This window comes from Ambystoma mexicanum, chromosome 2q (genome assembly GCF_040938575.1).
Source record: "Ambystoma mexicanum isolate Mex_15411 chromosome 2q, UKY_AmexF1_1, whole genome shotgun sequence".
Classification (NCBI taxonomy): Eukaryota; Metazoa; Chordata; class Amphibia; order Caudata; family Ambystomatidae; genus Ambystoma; species Ambystoma mexicanum.
In genome coordinates, this window is record NC_090924.1 from 465,040,448 (window position 1) to 465,062,875 (window position 22,428).

The following is a 22,428-nucleotide window of genomic DNA, read 5'->3' on the forward strand; positions in this document are numbered from 1 at the left end:
TCCCATTTTCAAAATATTTCTAGCATTTCAAAAGAAATTACCAGGTAGAGGCAAGATATTTTAGTTGTTGGTGTCTGTGACAAGAGAACAGTGTACATGATCTGGTCAACCAATGTGATAAACTAGAGAAGCTAAAGCTGGGAGAGGCCACATATGACGTGCTCTTTAAATCCAACCTAAGTATGCACTGCCAAGCCTGCAGAAACGTGTACTCACTAGGGGAAAAGCCAGCTTTCGATGCCTTGTTTGTATCCCGAGTATGTCGTGACAGCTCCGGTATCATATAGGACGGTGTTACAGACCTGAAGGGCAGGAATGAGGATCTTTTCCGGTACAGAAGTTTGGTTCAGTTCCTTGTATCACTTTAAATCAGTGGTCGAAGTGAGCGGGAACGGTCGGGAGCAGTGTTCCACTACTTTTATTTTTTACTGTCAACAGCTCCACAACTTTTTGCAACCATATTCACCATCCCTGAACTGTTCTTTGTGAATTTAAAGCACACTTCTTCACTTTACCATCCAATATCAGTTACTGATGAACTGAAATCTATTTAAACTCCATTAGCTGTCAACCAGCATGACTGCAAAATGTGTTGCACGTTGCTCCCTTCCTTCCTACTCTGTACCCCGCCGGAGTCACAGTTTCGCTACTTTTTTGGTCCACTTCTATCACTGCTATAAATGTCATAGAGGGAGATGCAAGGATGATTCTCCTACCCGCCAGAAGCCAATGTAGAGAGGGTAGGGCCCGGGCGATACGTTCTCTGTATCCTAGATGCCGAAGCGATCAAGCAGCTAAAGTTTTAGTCTCTTTGGAGTCTAGCAATTTAATAAGCTGGGGAGGGCAAATTATATTGTAAAAGAACAGGAAAAAAAAAGGAATGAGAAGTGTCTTCATATTTTCGGTGTCCTAATGCGTATTTATCCACAGCAGTGATGTGGCCATTTAATGGGAGGTCGTCATTCATTATGCCCAAATGTTTAACTTGTGGAGATGGGGAAAGGTCAGGGCATCAATACTGGTACCTGGTAAGAGTCTTGGAAATGGAGCTACTTTATCTGTCTTCCCTAGGTGTAATAGCAAATGGTTTTAGTCCGTCCAGTCGTCGATTTTTTTGAATGCACTGAGAAATTCTGATCAAGGATAGGGTCTTATTTGAGATTCTTAAAATGAGCTGCGTGTGCAGAGCAGAGGGGAGGAGTGGCCCAGGGGGCGAGCCGAGCACCACTGCTAATTATTCTACACACCTGAACACGCCCCAAAACGACCTCCAAATCACCCCAGAATGGGATTGACAAGGTTTTCTCTGGGGAATGCTGGGCAAAAAGAACCAGACATTGCGGCCCGATTCGTGGAATATTTGCACGGTTCTAAGTGAATTTGAACTGTTGAAAAGTGACTTTGCACTGCCGACACAAACTCTGATTCATGCAACTGTGCAAAGTGTATTTTTGCACTGCATTGCAGTTGTGAGTCTGTCTCTGGGACCACGAGCTTGTTACCACCATATGATGATAACATTGGTGCGAGGTGGAAATACCTTGGCAAATGAGGTTCCTAGGCATCCGAGGCTTCACCTGGGCATGTGTGGCTCTGCTTAGCATACAAAGGTTGCATCTGAGTATATGATGTTGTACAGTGGCTCTACCATTGTTGATCTGGTTGTACTTATAAAATGATGTGCAGCTGGGCAAATGATGATGCGCCGGATATAACATGGTAGTAATTGTGTGGTGATCAGGTGGCCCATAAACCATTGCTAGCAGTGTGCTACCATTGCGCTCTGTGGCGGAGTGGCGAAATGACCCTCATCAAATTGCTGGATTACTTGCAGTCTGTTTTCCACTTCTTCCGGCGTTGACAACATCTGACTATAAACGCGTTGTGCTAGCAGTGCATTCTGCGTTCAGAGTTCGGAAGTAGGAGACGGAGTTGGTGAGAGAATACTCTAAACTGCGGTGAGATTCCGCTCCTTTGCTGCTAATTAGCTAATTGTGACTGCTCCACACATATGCTTTGGAAATCACGCTCGGGACTGCCTCTCTGCTCTTGAACCTCTCACCCTTCTTGCTTGCACTGTGGGTCAACACTAAATCCGTTTGTGGTCTAGGAGTGTGAGTGTACAAGACACTCATAGCCCTCTGACTCAGCATCCTGTTTTACAACCTGTTCTATACCAATGACAAGATGATGCCACATCAGTCGCAGCTAGCTCTATTAACCACTCATCATTAATGCAATCAAAACCAACTCATTTGATAACATTTTGTTTCCATTGCTAGGAACAATTAAAATTGTAAATAAAGTGACCACGACCACATGAACCACGTAAAGCACTGGGGATAGCTTTTGACAAATCTTACAAATCGAATACATAGAAGCATAGTTTTGCTGATACTGCTCCAACTATCTCTGCTTCACGCATCGACTCCTTTTTTGACTCTTCTTCTGTGAGTGCTCAACCCAGAAGACTCACGACAGTGACTCCAGGCATGCAATTCAGATGGAAAACTCCCTCTGACCAAACCTCAATCAAGTCCTGTGCACATTAGTTTCGCTTTATGAAGGTTTGAAGTTGGAGGCAAAAGCAAACTCTGTATCCCTTGAATCATTGTTATCCAAATTCGTCAATATACAATTACACATTGAAGCAAAAAGAGTTCTTATTTGGTCAACAATTATGTCCTCAAACAAAAGGGTTTGACCAAACAGCGATCATGGATGATTTGAGGGGGGGGGATATAGTTAATGATGCTCATTTTATTAATGACCCTGGCCACAAGGAAAATTCCAATGTGAATGCTGCAACACCGACTACATTGGTGTGAAATACACTATTGTCTCTCAAATCTACATTTAAATCGCCGGACGATCGTATCTGATGATGTTGTCTGCTTAACACCTATTTACCTTCCCATAATCATTAACATTGACCCTAACACTGACGCTTCCTGTTTTATAACAAATACTTCCTCCCTGCCCATTATAACTACCAACATCTACCAGAACAAAACAATTATGAAAAAATGCCTGCAACAGAATAAAACCAAAAATATACGCTCTTTGAAAAAAAATAACAATCGGCCATCTAGGCACTTTATATCCTCTTTTCTTAATTAGCTCACTGTAAAAGCTGTGTTATCTCAAAAGCTTGGCCGCAAACCACCTGTATGTACACCCAAATTGAACTCACTTTTAATTACAAATGAGGAAAATGATTCTACCATTGGGCACATTAAAGTTCGTTTTGAAAAAGCATATGTGATGACACACAGTCGCATCGTGAACTTGAACACATGTGTGAAACATGGCACGGCTAAATTTAGCCAAGTACTGCCTCGGTTCAATCTGGAGAATCCATCTCAGACTCCAGAGAACCAAAACAGTTCTTCCTCTATTATGAGTACAATGACGAGTACACCACAGAATTTCATAACTTCACAATTTGGAGATGAAATCAATGAACCTTCTAAGCTCACTTTAAAGCAGAACTATCCAATCATCAAGAACTTGCATCCCTATTACATAGGTCAAATGGTCCTAGTTGCTCTTCCTTAATTGGAATGGGGACTTCTTCTGAGATACCTCCTACAGATATAGGTTATAGTGAACCTGCCTCTGCACCAATAGACTGGCAAACTCACACAACATGAGCAGAAAGTTCTTACAATATGCTGAGCTCAAAATTAAGTACACTACACCAGCTGATATTAATTTCTTCTAATTCCATCGTGCACATGGAGCCCATTTAATCTCAAGATATTCACAATACATTCGATCATTTGACCAAGGGTCCTTCCAAGCGATTTTCGGTAGGTCCAAATGCACCGTACAGCGTGAACATAAATCACAAAACATGCATGTCCCTAATATGGATCACACAGCGAAGGAAAAAGAACATCTACAGCAGCACCCATATGTAATTTTATTTGAGGGTCTCTGTAATACTGAGATCAACCATTTTATAGCTACTCTTGGCAATACTAAGTCTCACTCAAATTTCCTCTCATGACATAGGAGTAGACTTCATGAATCGTTCCAGAGAAAGTTGCTCTCTTGTCTATCTCAATTCGAAATTTATTTTTGATCACATTATGAATGAAAGGGAAGACTTCAGAGTTTTAGGATTTGTCCTCTTTCAGTATACATGGCCTCATGCTAAAGACAGCAAAGCATGTGAGAATAGAAAATAATCTGTGCCAATTGCCAAAATCCAACGCCTAAAAAATATGATCCAAACCTCTGAGCAGACTAACAACTGGTTGCGGTTAATAAAAGCATTGTAACAACAGTGAGCCTCTGTTGTTTATGACAACACTCCAATAACAGAATTCAATGTACTTTCATGGAACACAAGAGGCCATGGTCATTTTTTCACTAATGTTTAACTTGGATGCAAACTATAAACCTCAGTTTTATTTGCTTTACCGGAGACCTGGTTCATCGACTCTCCTGTGATGGACGCTTAACATCTTTCCTGCCAACCTGCTAAGCAAGGTCCTTTAGGTTGCTCGTCCTGTGGCCTTGTAACAGGTATTCGTTCATCCTCCAACATGTTAATACTTGGTTCATATGAAGTATGTATTGGAATTTTGGCCACCCACGTACACAACAAGAGGGGACAGCTGATAAATTACTTAATTGTGAATATTTATTGGCATAACAAACTGAGAAATTTTAATTCCATACTATGTAACTGTTTTTACAGTACTGGTAATGTATGTATCCATGTGGTCAGTTAATAATAGTTGGAGATTTAAATTCTAATTGTATTAATCCAGAGTGTTTAGGGGATGTTGGAAGGAAAGGACTGTGGTCCTCAAATAAGAAAGGTAGTGGTAGGCGGTGGTTGACATGCATGAATGGCCTTGGTTTGTAACTAATGAATGATTGTTTTTCTTTCTCCTCTGCTGTAGCGTCCACTTGGACAAATTGCAAGGAATTGTCCACATTGGATTATATATTTGCTAGCCTGTGGTTACATTCTAGATGCACCATGTTGTTGGTTATTCCCACCACTCACAGTGATCATGCCATATTAGAAATTATATTTGCATCAATTTGGATGGCGATCAAACCGCGCTTTCGGCAACTCGTGATTTAATTGTCAACTGTGTTAAAACAAAATCACAGGACATGCTGGTTTAGTGAATCGGGTGAACAACCACCTCACTCGTCTCCTGAGTAATTCCTCGGGAGACAGGAAACGTGATTATCTCACTTTTGATCCCTTTGGTGAATTTGTAAGCTCTCTAATGATAACTTCTGCTGCCCTAAGTAGGCATCGGAGGTCGGCAAAGCTCACTAAAAGGGCCAATATTGCACGGCATACACATACTTATAACTAAGAACTAGTCATGAGAAGAGGAGTAATGTGAAAGAGTATTAGACGACTCAAATCTTACTTTGGACTCCTATCGCATGATGCTCAAAATCTCAATAGGGAGATTTGTCAGTCCTATAAAAACTGGATACGACACACCAGAGCAAAAAGACTACTGATGGAGTCAGAATCCATGCTAAATGGTTTTAAAAATAAGAATTCAAGAGCATTCTGGAAATTGATGAACAACTTGGAGCCATCACAATCTATCATACAAATCAATGCAGTTACCAAACAGGGTTGGGTTGATCATTTCACCGATATTTTTTCTCCTAAACATACTTATGAGACTTTCTCCTTGTACTCATTTATTGATGGTGCCTCACATATGAACTGCGAACACTTTGGTCCTGAGGTGGTACACATAACACTATTAAATCTCAGCTCCTCTCAAGCCCCGGGTCCCAGTGGGCTTTCATATATCTTATTTAAGAGTGATCCTACTCTTTGGGCTGAAGTCTTGTACCACTTTTTCAGAATATAGTCATCACTGTTGACTTGCCTCCTCTATGGTCATCTGCCTTTGTCATTCCAATCTATAAAAGAGGGGATAGATCCTGCCCGCTAAACTATTGCCCAATTACAATCCAAAACGCAGGGGGCAAGGTATTTGCCTGAAAACTCCTGCCCGATCTGGTGTCTTGGATAGCTGAATTTGAAATCTTGGGCAAATGGCAAATGGGATTTAGGCGCCACTTAGGCACTTCGCTAAATGGCTTGATGGTCAATTCATTACAACATTTGGCATCGGGGGTATCAGTCAATTTGTGTTGCTTCTCTCGATCTAAGTTCAGCATTTGATGCAGCCAATCGAAATAAGCTATGGCTTAAGCTTCAGAATTGGGGTATTCCTTCTGGTCTTCTATGAGCTCATTATAGGATTGTATACTAACACTCATATACAAGTTTGACTGAACAACACAGGTGGTCTTTCTAAATCTATTTCCACCGTTTGTGGAGTTCAACAGGGATGTGTCTTGGTCTTGTGTGTTTTTAATCTATATCTTGCAGATATTGATGACCATCTAAAATCGTCAGTCTTGGTTTCACCCAAATTATGTAATCTTAGACCACACTCCCTGGCGATGACTACCTATTATTTGACTGCAGTGGGTCTTCAACGCTTGATACATTATTTTGTTGGTTATGTTGAAGTCCACTCCTTGAAAGTCAATCCTGAAAAGACAAAGGTGCTGCAACTTTCAAAATTTAGGTGCAAGAGTTCTTACACTTGGAGGATCAGGGACTCAAAAATCAAGACGGTATCCTCCACGATCTATGTAGGATTTTTGATTCACTATAAACTTTGTATAGGAAATATGAAACAATGGTTCAAAGATCCTATTCACGTCATCTCAGCTATTTTGTACATTTTCCCTAAAACCTGCAATATCCTTTTATGAGGTAATATTGGTGCCAAAACTACTGTATGGCATAGAGACCTACCCTGCTAGCATAACAAACAGTCTCTCTGTTTTGGATGCCCTTTTCTGGTGAAAAATACTCAGACTTCCAAATTCCCTACCGATTGTTGCCACACGATACGAACTTGGTATTACATCTTTACATGCAAGAGCCAACTGGGAACTTTTATCACTTTATCGGAAGACCTTATCAAGGGCTCCTTATTTGAAGACTTTAATAACATCTTACAAACAAAGGGATGTTCCTGGGCTCTATCAATTATGAATAGATGCAATACTATACTTGATAACATCAATTCATACATTGAAGATCTTGTGAATTTCCCAGCAAAAGTAAAAACATCTTTGTGGCATTTTGATTGGATTAATACAACAAATCTTTTGTGTTCATAGCCCTCATGAAGTCATCTCTGTACTGATCATAAAAAGCTCGGCATTACTGCACCTTTTTTATGCATCTATCCTCATAAGCTCACAAGGTCCATCTTTCTACGTTTCCGTTGGAATCTGCCCATTACTAAACAAATCCTTGTTCGATATCATTATCTCTCCAGAACAATCTACCTGTCGTTTTTGCAATTTACCAGGCACATTCGAATCTTTAAGGCACTGGGTAACTGAATGTTTATGTTTGGAGAATGCTCGGGTACTATATTTTGGGAAACACCTATCAAAACTTCAGTCTGTTGGAATAGAACCTTTTTGGCGTTTATGTCTAGCTGGGCGTACAACCTCTTGTGTTATTGCAGTTGTTGGGTTTATAAAAATCGCTAAATTTGTAATCGTATACTATAAATGAACCACTGGAATTTCTATTGTTTAAATGTATGCTGCCAAATTGTCCACTCTTGTCTTAAAGCTCACTCATTAATTGTGACATGAATTGAAATGAATTGTTTTTTTATACATTTTTATGAATGTCTATGAATTTTAAACTATAAAAGTAATTGCTGTTTCACTATGTATCGATCATTAAAGGTTGATTGTATTAACCAAATAATAAAAACAAAAAATTAAACCATTAGTATTCCACTTCACAAAGCTTTTGTTTCATTTTTCAAAAGAAAATTTTTCTGGATCTTGTCAAGATAACACTTCAGTTAATGGATGTCTGAAGTCTCTTCAGAAAATTCAGTTCATTTCCCAGATATCTGGTCTCAGCATTGAATCAGTCTCTTTCACAAAGTCTCTTGTAAACACTGCAGTACTTCATGTCCCAGAATTCAGTTTGTATGGCGATATTTCCCGAGGCGGCACTCCAACCCTGTAGGTGCTAATGTTTGGGTTTTTTAAATAAAAAAAAAAGAAAAGCAACTTACCTTTCCTGAGCTCCCCTCAGGGTTGCCATGGAAATTGAAGGTGGGGCTCCACTCAGCGTCCCTCTTCCATTTCCATGGCTTTCAGCTTTCACCAGGAAACGAAGATGACAGTTTTGCCCGGGCAGAGGAGCCCCTTTGAGGTAAGGAGAGGGGGTGAGGAATTAGTGTACATGGGCAGCATTTAGGGGTGGGAGGAACAGGAGGGGGGAAGAGCAGCACTGGGTGGAGGGCGGGTGTAGAGAGCACTCGGGTTGATCCGAACCTGAGCTTGCATCGTAGCTACAGCCTAGGTTTGGAGCAACCTGATTGGCTCCCACACCCGCTGAGGGTGCCAACGAGAATTATTTATTTCACAACCTTCAAGAAGTACTTTGGTACAATGACTAGGCTTTCCACAATACATTATAAGAGCTTGTCTATGGTTAAGTGACTTTTAGACACTTTGGTGCTTAGATTACAATTCACAGAATTCAGTGTTTGTGCTTTCCCTAACTCACAAACCCGGTTGCACACTTTCTTGCACTAAATTTCAGTGTCTGAACTGTCTTCTCAGTGTGTTTTACGCTGTTGTACCTTACCTATAACTCCCAGATATTCAGTCTCTTAGCTTCCCCTCCCTCAGTTTTTATTGGATGCTGTTGTACTTTGCCTAATTTACCAATGAAAATCATCAGGGCTAGCTCGTCTACTTGTACCTCCAGGAGCTCTCTTGGAGACCTTCTCATTCCCTCTCTGGCTTGCTCTTGGACATTCAGTGTTGATGGCTTCTCTTTTCTGCCAAGGCATATCGTTCTCCAGTCTGGTTATCAGTTGCTTTGCTCCAGCTCTGCCTGGAGCCCTCACAATTCTTGTGTCGGCATCTTCAGAGACCCTTGCACCTAAGGAGGTACTGCCTCCTGGATCCTCTGCCAGCTTCTAACTGAGGCCAACACGTCTCAGCACAGCATGATCAACCCGGCTCTCTGGTACAGTCTTCCACCGGGGTCCAGCGCAACCAAAGCCTGTGTGCCACTTCTCACACCATTATATGCCATCCCTCCTCTCAACTTAGCAGCTACCACCTCTGACACATCTGCCAGGTTTCCAAAGCTTCTCCCCTGCTGCTGTGCCTCCTCCCCTTTTCAGAAGCGCACCTTAATGTTCCGGGGAGTCCCATGGCCTAGTCTAACTGGCCTCATTGGTCTACTGCTCGGTCTCCTCCTCATTCCATAAGTTTGTTTTGGACCTCTAATCACATGTTATAGGGAGGTGAGCTTATAAAACCATGCTATAGTGGATGTCACTGTCATTTCTCTTTGGATTTGTTTGGTCACAGGTCAGTGGTCTTGCAGTTCACCGGACTGTAATAGACCAGTATTGGTGACCACTGCACTACAGCAAGAGTAGGGCATGAAAGCAGCACAGCTAATAGACTGGTGCAGTGCTGAGCCATGCACTCCTGCAGGATTTTAATATTATCAATTGGGCTCTACTACATTGATATAAAGGGGGTTACTGCACTGAATAGCAATAAGCGGTCCATGGACCACTACAACACTAGTACAGTAGTAATCTCTGTAAGAATTGTACATTATGCCCAATATGACTGCACTACGCTCGTAAAGTGGTGATCCTTGAATTGTTTATTTATTTATTGAATATTTGTAGGGTGCCTATACACCAAAGGTGTTTCTAGGCACCACAAGACAAAAAGGGCAGGGGGGTGGACAAGGGAGAAGATACAATAACGGTCCTACTAGGCCTTGTGACATTCAGGTCGTGCAAGTGCAGAACAAGAAGTGTGGGGGGGGGTGGAAGTGCTGGTTTGCGCAAGAAGTAAGTGCTCAGGTGGAAAGGGAGAAGGGGAGAAGTGCTAATGGGAGGACAGAGGGCAAATGCCAGGGAATGCAGGTAAGTGGGGCCCTGCAAGAGGCAGACTGAGAACTTTTTCCTGGGCTCACCATATCTAGCCCAGATGCTGTGTCCAGAGGTCCTTATGATAATGTCTACTGGAAAAAGGGCCTCATTCTATGATTGCCGGTCCGGAAACAACGGTGCTGTCCCGCCCGGCAGGTCAGACCTGCCGGGGCAAAGGCACCCGCCCACAGAGTCTTCACAGAAGCACTGGCACGGTTACCGCCAGACCCGTAATGAGGCCCAAAGACTTGGCACCGACACCCTGCAGGTTCGATGGGTTAATATCCCCACAAAAATATGGCGAGATTTTTGCAGGGATATTAACACATGGAACTGTCTCAACTCGGTGACAGAAATACAATTCAAATGAACTTTGGTTCCGTGCAGCCACTGGTGGAAGCAGACAGCCAACCATTTATCCTAGTTCAACACACTGGAACAAACACACAATCACATTTGTGTACACTCATTAAAACATATACACACACACACTGCTCTTTTCATGTACTTTCTTGTGGTCATAGTATCCCCTCTCCCTATGGGTTCCTCTTGGTGGCGAGCGAGCAGTAGCAAAACAACACAGCAGAGACGGCCTGGGTGCTGCCCCCCCACCTTCACTCTTACCCATCCCCCCAGCTTCAGCATCAGACCAGGAGCAGGCTTAGCATTCTCACCCCACCCCCATCTTGTCGCGTGCAGGGAGAGGGAGGATGAAGACCATCCGCGAATATTATCAAGCTGAAATGAGGATCCCATCAGGAAAAACCATGGCAGTGAGCTCCCTTTCACTGGCTTTCTGCTCCCCCTGACGGCAAGCAAAGAGCTGTGCATGTATTAGGGTCTTTTAATGGCCAGACCCTTTCCAAAGCACAGCACTCTAGAAACGAGTGGCTGGTAACAGGAAATCTAGGAATTCATTGATTCCACAGACATTGATGTGAGCATCCTTCTTCTGTTTATTAGGTTTGGGTCTATTTGACCTAAAACATTGGACCTAATCACATTTGATCAAATTTATTTGACCTTTTTTTCGGTCTAAAATCCAGGTGGAGACCGCAGCAACGCCCCACTTCCACTCAAACTAATCTATACCAGTACCCACCACATATATATATATATATATATATATATATATATATATGTATTTAATTAAATTTGCCAGAAAAAAAGTTAAAAAAAATTCCATCAAATATTTTAGGGCAAAGGTTTTTAGGTCAATTATGCTAATACTGTTTATTAGCCTTCCTGTGCCATTACAGAAGCGGACCGGACACATGCAAATCAGTCTTGGTCCTGTCTCCAACTAGAGCTGTGTACCCCAACATGCTAGGTCGGGTCCTGCCTGCACAGAAATACAGGCAACTCAAACATGCTCCTGTCGGATTGGGGGAAATCAGTGAGATGCCACGTGAGTCCCCAGCAGTGGGGAACAAGAGACTCCTGTCTCAGCAAACCCCCTCCTACTTAGGGAGCCTCACACTAGATGGCAATGTGTGATGGATGAAAGGTTTGCATGGATCATAAGCGCCGGCAATGCCCTGCGCAGCAGTATCACTGGAGTGTTTAGCCGGCCTGCTGCACAAAAGAAGGGGGCAGCCAACGTCTGGCATTCACAGGTTTTTGGTTCTCTTTAGAGTGGGTGAGGCTGCCCTGAGCAACATAATGACTGTACCTAGCCACCGGCTGTACATGAGACTGCTGTGACTGGAGGGTGCCCCATGGCATTATGGGCACAGCTGTACATACGAGGGCTGTATCTGCACGTATCAACCTGCACCCGTCATAACACAGCAGTACTTCGACCAATAAGGAAAGTACCTGGTATACGAGTGCTCTCACTGAGGATATAGGGTGTACTTCTGCATGAGACAGTGGCAGGAATAGGCTGCTTGGGCCTATGAAGTCACGCCTGGAATCAATGTTGCAGTACCCAGGCAAGATTGATGTACCTGGACACAGAGGCTGTCTGACAGGAGACTGGATTTCGCAATGTGAGGCGCTTGGGCAAATGATGGCAGTAAAACTAAGCATCAAAAAGGGCGCGCCGGCAATCCATTATCTTTGCGAGTTCGGCACCGAGTTGTCCCTTTGCTTTCTGCATCGACACTTTTTCCGAGGCAGGCCTTCGCTTGCCCTCTGTAAACTGGTCAGTTCAGAGAGATATCGTGCACTGCTTATCTTGCCAGTGCTTGTTCGACACCGAAGCTTTCTCGGTCAGGAGTCGACCTTTGCCATGGTGAGGAAGTCAGCAGCAGTACTCGATGACCTTTGACAGAAAAGGTTGCGTTCTTTCATGATCTAACACACTGTCAACCAATCCCGAAAATATGGCACGGAAAAACAACACTCTCGCTCCTCAAACAAACTGAATTATGCCCACGTTCCGGGATTTCCCCCACCCCCTTTCACTTCAGAAAACAAAAGTCTGTCCACATCAGACGTTTTTTTTTAATTCAATCTGCCTCGATAGACAAGCAAGACGTCAGCGTGTCGTACTTACAGAAAAGAGACAGTCAAGAGGACCACGAGCAGAGTCCATGTTTCCATGGAGAGGGCTGGAAGGAAGTCCATGTCGCCTCTGTGCAGGGAGCCTTCGCACTCTGCCTTGCCACTGCCCGAGGTGGGTCTAATCAGCTGTTTGCTCGCACTGTTCCCCGTCACCCTGTGGGCTGGTTCTTGTAGAGCAACTAGTTGTTGCTGATTGGTTCACCGGTGAACCAATTGGACGAATGTATTCACCAGCGACCCAATTGGCAGGCTGCATGGCTTTTGGCATGCTAATTACTCGCGTGCAGCATATCGCACTGAACTGACCCGATTGCATGAGGAAATAAAAGGCTGATGTTGACACGCAAAGTTAAGTGACACCTGGTTCATGCTGTCTGGTTCCTTTTCACATTTTCAGCAAAACAGGGAAGCCTAGACTTTGGGTGAAATGTAATTTTCTTTCGTGTTGGCGCTTTCTGTTCTCTCTAGAATTTAGCTTTAAACCTTCTTAAATGTTCACAAAATCTGTACACTTGGATAGTTCGCGTTACAAACGGAAAGGGCCTCAGGGGCTTAAAACAGGTGTTATTGTTATGTGAGGGCGTGCCCAATAATTGTTGAGAAAAGTACAGTGCGGCATCCAGTTTCGCACAAATAAAGTTAGAACGTGAAAAAAATAATGCAAAGAACTCTCGTTTATCTGATTTTCATTTTCAAACCTAAAAAAGGATTTGACGAACTACAATTTTTACCATGCGACTTCTAATGGGGATAGTCAAATATTAGTGCACAGCAAATAGTCTGAGGAAGAATATCTGAATTTTCGTCACATTTTAGTACAGCCCTAACCATGGGTGTGGGGGCTCATTACCAATGGCCCCGCCCTGAATATGAGGAAGTGACTGACGGAGACCGACCCCCCGCCCCAGGTGAAAACGATGCATTTAATTTACAGCACATTTTTGAAGAAGAAATACGACAAGTCATAGGATATACAGACAGTTCTGAACTCATAGGATGTCAACAACAGCCACTCAACCTGCTGAGCTACCTTTCCAGCTTTATGCCTTGAGACTCGTCACTCAACTTTCAAATAATTCCACTTCGGATGTGGATCTCTGATCCTTGTCAAAATCGATGCAGTACCATCAGTGCAGTTCCTTTTTATGAACTGAAAGCCAATGTCCGGCAACATCAACATCTCCAGAAACATTAATGTTGAACAATCAGAAACTGGCAACTGGAAATATCTCTACCGGGGAAAGGGGTCGTTCCTGCGCCTGTTGCTGAAGGGCTTAAGGGGCATTTGTCCCATTTGCCCCAGTGTACTTTGCACCTTTGCTTTGCCCCTAAAGCCACTGAAGTTCAAGAAGTACTAAAAGGTGACACTTTTCCTACAGGCCTCCTTGCACTAGCAGAGGCAAGCAAAAGCTTATATCTAACAGTCACAGGAAATATGCTCACATACAAACAAAAACATATTTAATGGAAGGCCTAGGGATTCTGTCCACAGCAATTTTTTTGGGTGATACTGGATTTCCTGCCATTTTTACCATGCCACCAAATTAGATGTTTGCCCTTGAAGTGGAGGATTTACCCCCATCCAGCTGTGGGGCATATATTCTCCACCCTAAGGACACAAATGTGTGGAATTATTGCCAGCAGAATTAACACCCTCAGTAATTCCTCCAAAGTCCCCTGGGAATCCCATGGACTCCGAGAATGGAGACTAACTCTGCCGTACTGCCACTCATAATCTAGCGGTAATTCTGCCAGAACTGGTGGCTGCAATGGTTACCAAGTACGATGGTAATTCTTGCGGAATTACCTTCAAACCCAGAATGTGGGCCCTTGTCTCTTGGAATGGGACTATTGTACGGCTTGTCCTTCTTAGCAATTGCAACCTTTCACCTACCCCTCTTCTTCAAACACCTTCCTTCTTCCTTCTCCTTTTTGCAGCCTCTTAATGACTGCGGCAGACACAGGGAAATGCACATTTATTTCCAACCTTCAACCCCATTCTGTAATGGATTTCCCCAATGGAGCGGGAACCACAAGGGGAGCCCCGCACGAAAGGCTTTTCGGCTCCGTGAAGAGAATCCACCTGGCACTCCACAGTATCAGAAGTCAGTATTCCAGTGGACACCTGATAAATATCTAGCAGAGCCCACCGGGATCAATTGTATGATGGCTGCCATGATGTTTTTTCATGGCAGCCCACATCACTGATTTGCACCGTGCACCCATGCTGATGGAGCGGAAACAGCTACAGGAACTCAGGGTAGGCCTATGACCGCTCCATGCGGATGATCAGGAGAGGACCTGCACCACATCTGCGGATCTGCTGGGTTCTCCTCCAGGAGAAGAGTGAACTGTTAGTGTTTTTTTTTTCTTATGCAGCGTGCTACAAATCACCAATAAATACCAAAGTAACTTAGTGGTACTAATTGTATCAACCTGGAAAGAAATGAAAGCCAACATGAACACACCGAATTTCACACCTGCGAAATTCAGATTACTCAGACTTCACGTTTCACCCACTGCTAGATTAGTCTACTGACCAATATGACTTGTTTTCAGCGGATTAGGCAGCTCAGTGGTTAGTGTGCCTGCTGCAGAGATCTGTGGATAGTCTAAAGGACACTCATGCAAATTGTGGGAGATTCATTTAACCCTTCACCTTAAGGGGAGATGAAAAGAATATTACTGAGTTGGGTAGTCATATACACTCATCAATACATCAAATGTTTCAAAGCACAGGTGATTTAGCACTGCTTCACTGCACATTCATTGCGTCATTTTTGAGCCACCTCTCTGCAGTGGGAACACTAATTTCAATTAACAAAACAACAAACCAGACACGAAATGAAGACACATATTCAAAGAATAAATACAAGGCTTAATGTAAACGAACATCTCAGAAACAGACAAACCAACATTAACCCTTTCAATGGCACTAGGATGTGTTTTTATGTACACAAAATACGTGATTTTATTTGGCCATTTGGGGTGTGTGTTTGTGTACACATCCTAACTGTATTTTGGAGGGTTAAGTAAGTCTTGTGCCCCTCGAATTTCCAGGGACCCCTGGGTTAGCAGGCAGTCTAGCAACACCTAAAAATACAACTCACTTTTTTTTAAAAGTCCTCCCTTTCCCTTGATGAGGAAGTCCTACACATTTCATTTCCCTTCTGAGCTCCTGGACCCCATGATCTCTCCCTAGACCACCCTGACGGCTCAATATATGCCACACATTGGCCATGTAATGGTGCACAGGAGTGGACATTTCCGGCTGTGATTTGGAGGTCTGCAAAAGCAATACATCATATTGTTGTGTCTCTAGTTGTATCCAGATGGACAAGCAAGTCCTGTTACCTTCTTCCCTGTGTTCAATAATTCCTTATTCTGAGTCAAAGACACTGAGCAGCGGTCAAACAATCCATTCCCGATTGAATAATACTGGATCGTCCTTTTGTCCCCGAGGGATTGCCCACGCGACTGCGCCCTCAATCAGAGATGAGATAACAAATACATTCTGGCTTGGGTGGTCTGAAAAGCAGTAGTGTGACCAAGAACATGCAACTAACACTGTGTCATACATGTCAAACTATTTTGAAAATGCCCTGCAAACAATTCTGGCACTGCTAAAGGCACATAAGGTGATTGTGTGAGGACTACAGATGGCAGGTCTTCCCAGGGCATGAGAGACACCTATAAGCGTTTGATCTAGCTTGTCAGTGTTTGGAATCTAGACCTCAGAACATCTGTCCCCTGTCTGGCATTTGTTAATTCCCCTTGCATGCCCTGTACAACCTTTAATACATCTGAGGCAGTCGTGTGCATGTTGGCTGGAATGGTCCAGGTGTCATTGTTTGGGACCTGGAAATTCTGACAACGTCGAGCAGGAATGAGTGTGGTGTGCCCACGCCCTCCAAGTAACCACAGAAGCCGTATGACACGACCCTCCCAGCTTGGTTGATACAGGTGCTTTCATAAGCAGCATGTAGAGCGGTCCTGGTGTGCCAGGAACTGATCAGAGCAACTGCGGAAGGGATTCACAGGTAGCACAAGTCTAGTACTGTCTTGTCTGTGTCGGCAGTGCTTGAATGTTCGGCCTGAGCCGATTCTATATTTGGCTCGTGAGGATGAAAAAGCATCAAGTAGGCGTTTCTTGAGCCTTTGAACTAAAGGTACAATTTGTAAAAAGCAAACTGACTAGTGGTACGGCATAATTGACTAGTGGTACGGCGTACCAATGATTCATATCACACTTCCATCGCTGCCTCTAAGGGATATGAAGTAAGGTGGAAGAAATGAATCTTGGAATGCATGGCCTCCTGAATGAGGTAAGAACAGGTGATGGTTAGATCATCAACTACTTAGCACTTTGGAGTGGCCATTTAGGAAGGGGCAGTGGTCCGAGCTAGTAAAGGGAAAATTCTGCATCTGTGCTGGAGCTCCAGAGGCATTGAAGTTGAGGGGCAGTGGGGGGAGGGTGTGACGGGGCGGAGGAGTTTGGTTAGTTAATTGCATTACATTACTCAGAAGATTCTTCCAAGTTGTGGGGAGTGGGCATTGATGGGGACGTTGGGTGGGCAGCGAGGGGGATAATTTTGGACATACGTTATTGCTATGATGCTTGATTACTTGGGCACTTTAAACAAGCGTGGTGAATGGGCCGTGTCTGAGATCCGACATCAGATGTCTCCACGGATCTCGGACCCGGCCTGACTCGGCCCTGACAAGGCTTTTTCCTAGCACCCAGCTTTGCTGAGGGAAGCTGGGGGCTCGTGATCTAATCTGCTCTGTCTTCCTTTCTCCAGCCGTCATTTGCGCGTTTTCAGGTTCTATTTGCTTAGCCTGTGTATTTTCTTCTGGCCTGAAAGGGAAACCACTGGAATGAATGGGCCATGAATATCACTGGGGTGGGGGCCATCACTAAAAGCAGGCTTTCTACATGCTGGATAAACTATTGTTTTCCAAATGTACAGATTACACTTTCAAAGAGGAAAAAAAGGTAATTTAACAACTCAAAAATGCTACTTCAACTTGCATTCACCAGTTTTCTTTGAAATGTGTTTCTTTTTTTAAGACTACCACACAAATACCCTATACTTTTTCTGCCCCTTCATTGTGTTTTATCACAGGTTTTTTTTTACAAAGATGTTATATGCTTTTTGAACTGCTTAATCACAAAGAAATGCTTCTGTTGTGCTGAGAGCAGTTTTTAGGAAATTAAACTGTGGGATCATGGGTGCCAACTTTTGATTTTTACTAACGGGGCAGAAATAACCCCACCTCCACGCTGAAAATAAGCAAACGACCAGCCCAACCCATGCCTTGGCCAAGCACATTTTATAGCACTTGTTGGTTTATAAGGAATTGCAAAAAGACATACGATTAACGACCAGTTTTTAATATCTAACATCTCAGCAACTGTCTCTTACTGGCCTCTCAACGTGCTGAGCTACCCTGGTAGCCTTCTACTGTAGAGCGTGTCTATGGATCGCTTAATGTACCAAAAATCACTGCATTACCAACAGTTTTTTGGGAGCACCTCTGCCATGGAAGTGATTTCAAGTGGAATGAATGTAGCAATAAGCCCCGAGATGGCGTGACAATGCCGCCCCAGGTAATGCCCCCGGGCCCATAGTTACAGGCCCAAGTGATAACGAGGCCCTGGGGGCATTACCGCAGGTGGTATTGGCCCGCTGTTGAGGGGCTCATTGCCATTAGTATCCTGGCCCGTTAGACTCGGGTACCAATAGCATTTTTTTTCTGTTCCGCGTTTCGGAACAGAAAAAAAAAAGTCAAATAAAATTGCCACCGGGAAAGGGAAAACGTAGTCCGTTTTCCCTTTCCATGGCAGCCATCGGGAGCGGACGCACTGGGAACAGAAGTGTTACCAGTGTGTTCGCTCCAGAAAAAGAAGAAAAAATAAGGTGGGGTTGGGAGGGCGGGGAGAGGATAGTTTGCAGGGGAGGGGGGTAGAGGAAAAAAAAAACATACCAGAGTCCCTGTTGGGGACAAAGGCAGCCTCCAGCCTTGGGGAGGCTCGGAGCGGGGATTGCCCTGTTTCGAGCCTCCTCATTGGCTAAGGGGCTTCCACGCCCCCCGCCAGGAACAAACACAGGCACGTACGTGCGTGCGAGGGATTCCCGGCCGGGTAATGCCCCGGCGAGGGCCAATCAGAATGCTTGTTACATTCTTATTGACCCTCGCCGGGGACTAATGTACAGTGTGCCATTTGGAAAGAAGCAGCATGAAATTAACAGCCCCATTTAAAAACTATTATTTTGAACATTTCCTTTGAGCGGAGTTCAATACCCAGCTTCACCCCTTTGGAACTTCGCCCGCTCCTCCAAACTTCGCCCCCACCTCGGCTCTTGTGGGATTCCCCTTTAAGTTTTTTCCATTTTCACCACTGCTCTGGACAACAACTCAACTACAATTCTGAGATCATGATGGTGGATAATTACCATGTACCTGCCCCAAAATTAACGTGTTCCAAGACAAGGTGTATAGAAGTGCAGTTTTAACTTTGCAAAAAGGCATTAACCATACCTACTGCTGTTGCATAAAACACAGCAGACGCAGAATGCTTAGTTCCTGATGCGGTCACTGTACACGCTGGTCATCATGCAGGGCTCGCAAGTGTCTTGCTGAGGGTGGTTGTTTTATATAGGAAATCATTGGAAGTATGTGCGGAAACATCAGACTCGTAAATACAGTGGATTTGTAATGCTGCCTTTCATAGTAAATTGAAGGAGGTTCATAGTGTTGAATATAAACTGACCAGTCCCCTGGTTGACAACTGCTTTACTCCAATATGAATGCTATGGTCCGAAGACCCACATGGTATACTGACAGCGGGGAATTCAGTGCTGCAATGAAGACCTCTGACTGGACTCTTGGCAGGGATCATACAGGAGAACACAGACACCAAAATGAAAGGGCTATGTGAACACATCGGGGCTTAAATTCCAGGTTGGTGCTGAATACATGGACTAGGGAGATTTATATCTTTTGGGCTGACCGCTCCTCATTCTCAAGACTGGACTATTTCCTTCTCCCTCACACACTAATGCACTGGGTAATGGAGTATCACTCCCCACCACTAAGAATATAGGGCCATTCTATTTACCCTTACAATTCGAATTAGTAAGGAAGACAAAAACCTTGAGGAATGTGGAGGTTCAATGCAATATATTTAGCGAAGGAATATTAGATGAACCACTTAGAGGTCGAAACAGAATAGTACTTTAAATTGAACGTATGTTTGGTAGGGGATCGAGAGTGACTCTGTTGGCAGCCTTTTAAGCCAATCTTTAGAGGTAAGACAATGGCGTACCTCAAACACAAAGTGAAAGAAGAGAGAATTCAAGATGTGGAGGGGAAAATGAAAGATCCAGAGGCTTGTTCCCTGGGGCATCCCCAAGAACCCATATTTAGGGAGCTGGAGAATATAGGCAGATGGCCACCAATGGAGCTAAGGCAAAAGTACTAGTTACTCAAAGGAGAACCTGAGGTAGGAAACAAAGCAGGACAACTGTTTGCTTGGCTCAGTAAAATGAATGAGGCAGAGAAGCATGTATACTCTTTACTTGACCAAGGAGAAGTAGAGAGAATATTCTGGTCCAATATGGCTGGACCAGAAATTGCTAAATCCATCGCAAGTAATACTGGGCTAAAGATGGGAGAGATGCATGACTGATTGATCTATTTCTTAGAGATCTGAGGCAGAGACATGAATAGCTACGCTGCAGAAGTGGAGAATGCCAGGCAGACCAATTGGATAATCAGATTTGGTTAAGTGACTGAGTGGGGGAATTATTAACCACCTCCTTAAGCTATATCAAGGTCGGTGAAGCAAACAGCCCTCCCAGACCTGTGTATGACAACCAAACTTTGATGCATAAGTCTGTGAAACCACATGATGAATGCACGTCCCACCACCCCATCTTCTTTATGCCACAGATTTCCACAACACACAAAGTTTGAAGAGTGCATAATTCCTTGGTTAAGGCGAGTCAGATAAATGGCTCGTTGGCCATGGTGTCATCTGATGCAGAAAAGGCCTTTGGCTCAGTTGAAGTGTCCTCCCTCTTTAAAGTCCTTTAGAAATTGAACCTGTAAGTCAGTGTTCTTGTTTGGGTTCAACTCCAATATTTGAACCCCATGGCAAGAGTCTGTCAATGGCACTATTCAGGTGAAATGTGGAGGATTTTGAATGCAGACAACTTCATTCAGAGTTTGTTGGTCCGGAAATAACGGTGGTGGTAAACCGCCAACCACCGTTGTCTCCAGACCGGCAAACTACGAGTTCTGCAGGCGGGTGGCATTACTCCCACCTGGTCTGACCTGGCGGGAGTAACGCCACCCGCCTGCAGACGGAAATGGAAACACCGGCACCGTTAATTACGGTGCCGGTGTTTCTACAGTCCCCATTCCCATGGAGTCTTATTGGACTTCATGTAAATGGGGAGTAACGGAATGCCGGCTCCGAAATTACCGGATCATCGGGGCTGTAATGCCCCAGTGATTCCGGCAAGTCTGGAGCCGGTTATTCCCTACAGGTCCGGTGGCAGCCTGCCGGTTTTACTGGCACGGCTACCGCCGGACACATAATGAAGCCCACTGTTGTTGTACATGAGCGAGCCCTCACAATCTGTGCCTAGTTGTAATAAGGTAGTGTGGCAGATTATCAAGTTTCCATATACATTGGATTAAGTCTATGCTTTTTCTGGTATAACTGGGGGCTTTCATACCCAAACTGAATTGTCAATTATGGATGGAGAACAGTAATTTCAGGTATGAAGATGCCAAAAAACACAGGGGCTTCTGCTGGCTTAATCTAAAACACCTCATCTTAGATTTGCAAATAATGTTGATTACTGGAAAAATGCACCACTAACTTTTTGTCCAAGGTGACACTTTTGAACATGATTTCTCTCATGTGATTCATTTACTTAAGCTGAATATATACTGCTCCCCTGTAACATGTACAATGTTAACCCCCCGTCCTTCCACATTACACATGAGTCTGTCCGTGCATTGAAAGATAAGGGAATGGAGGGGTTTGCACTTCACACAATTCTTAAGTAGAATGCATTCCCTCAGCATGCATTTTGTTGTGCCAACACTGAATCTGACTATGGCTTCCCCCAGCTGCATGAAAGCAAGCTATCACCCAAAGCAACAATACTTTACAATGATATCATGACCCAATAAGAATCTGGACAGCTTAAGCTACTAATTATTTTTTAATGGCAATTCATTTTACAAAGGCAATTCCTCATTAAAGTGGAACCAACATGCATTCAGTTTTAAATGTTGTTTCTCAATACAAAGTGCATTGGTCTTTAAAAGAGTAACTCACATTGTGTCCCATGTACCTGGAGGAACACAGGGCATTGAATTATCACCCATGTTCCGTTTTTCGACATTCCCTGCATTTCCTTTATCTCTATTTTCCCAGTTTCTACCCTGATCATTTCATAAGGATAGTTTGGGTTGATCGGGCTGGTTTTATCATTTGAGATGCAACTTCTGATTTTTGGAGAATTATTTGGACACTCAGTAAGCCTGGAATAACTCCTTCAGCAACCCCTCTTTTCAGGTGGCTATTTGGAATTCAATCTCCCACAGACTGGTCATCCTTTTCTCATTGGATTGGCCTCCTCCTGCGGTTAATCCTTCAAGTTCTGTTCTTCTCTCTCCTGATAGTTCCTCATGTCCATCTCCCAATGTTCCATAATCCTCCTCTGTCCTATGTGCATGCCATTTTATATCTTTATGACTCCACCTCTGCCTTGTGACAATGTGATAACCAGTCCCAAAGGTGGGAGGGAAAGCACTCCTATTGAAGAAAAGTCTATTTTGATATTTGATATTTTATTTGAATATGTTAATAGGCAAC

The 22,428-nt window shown here is 43.8% G+C and overlaps 1 protein-coding gene across 1 annotated transcript in view; it reads right to left on the reverse strand.

Moving 5' to 3' along the window:
- The window catches only part of LOC138569531 (cytochrome P450 3A24-like), a 224,409-nt gene extending 211,719 nt beyond the window's left edge, over positions 1–12,690 (reverse strand). Inside the window, exon 1 of the mRNA XM_069647587.1 lies at positions 12,523–12,690. Coding sequence (XP_069503688.1) covers positions 12,523–12,593 — 71 coding nt within the window. The 5' untranslated portion in view covers positions 12,594–12,690. The remainder of the gene's footprint in view (positions 1–12,522) is intronic.
- Positions 12,691–22,428: the final 9,738 nt, after the last annotated feature.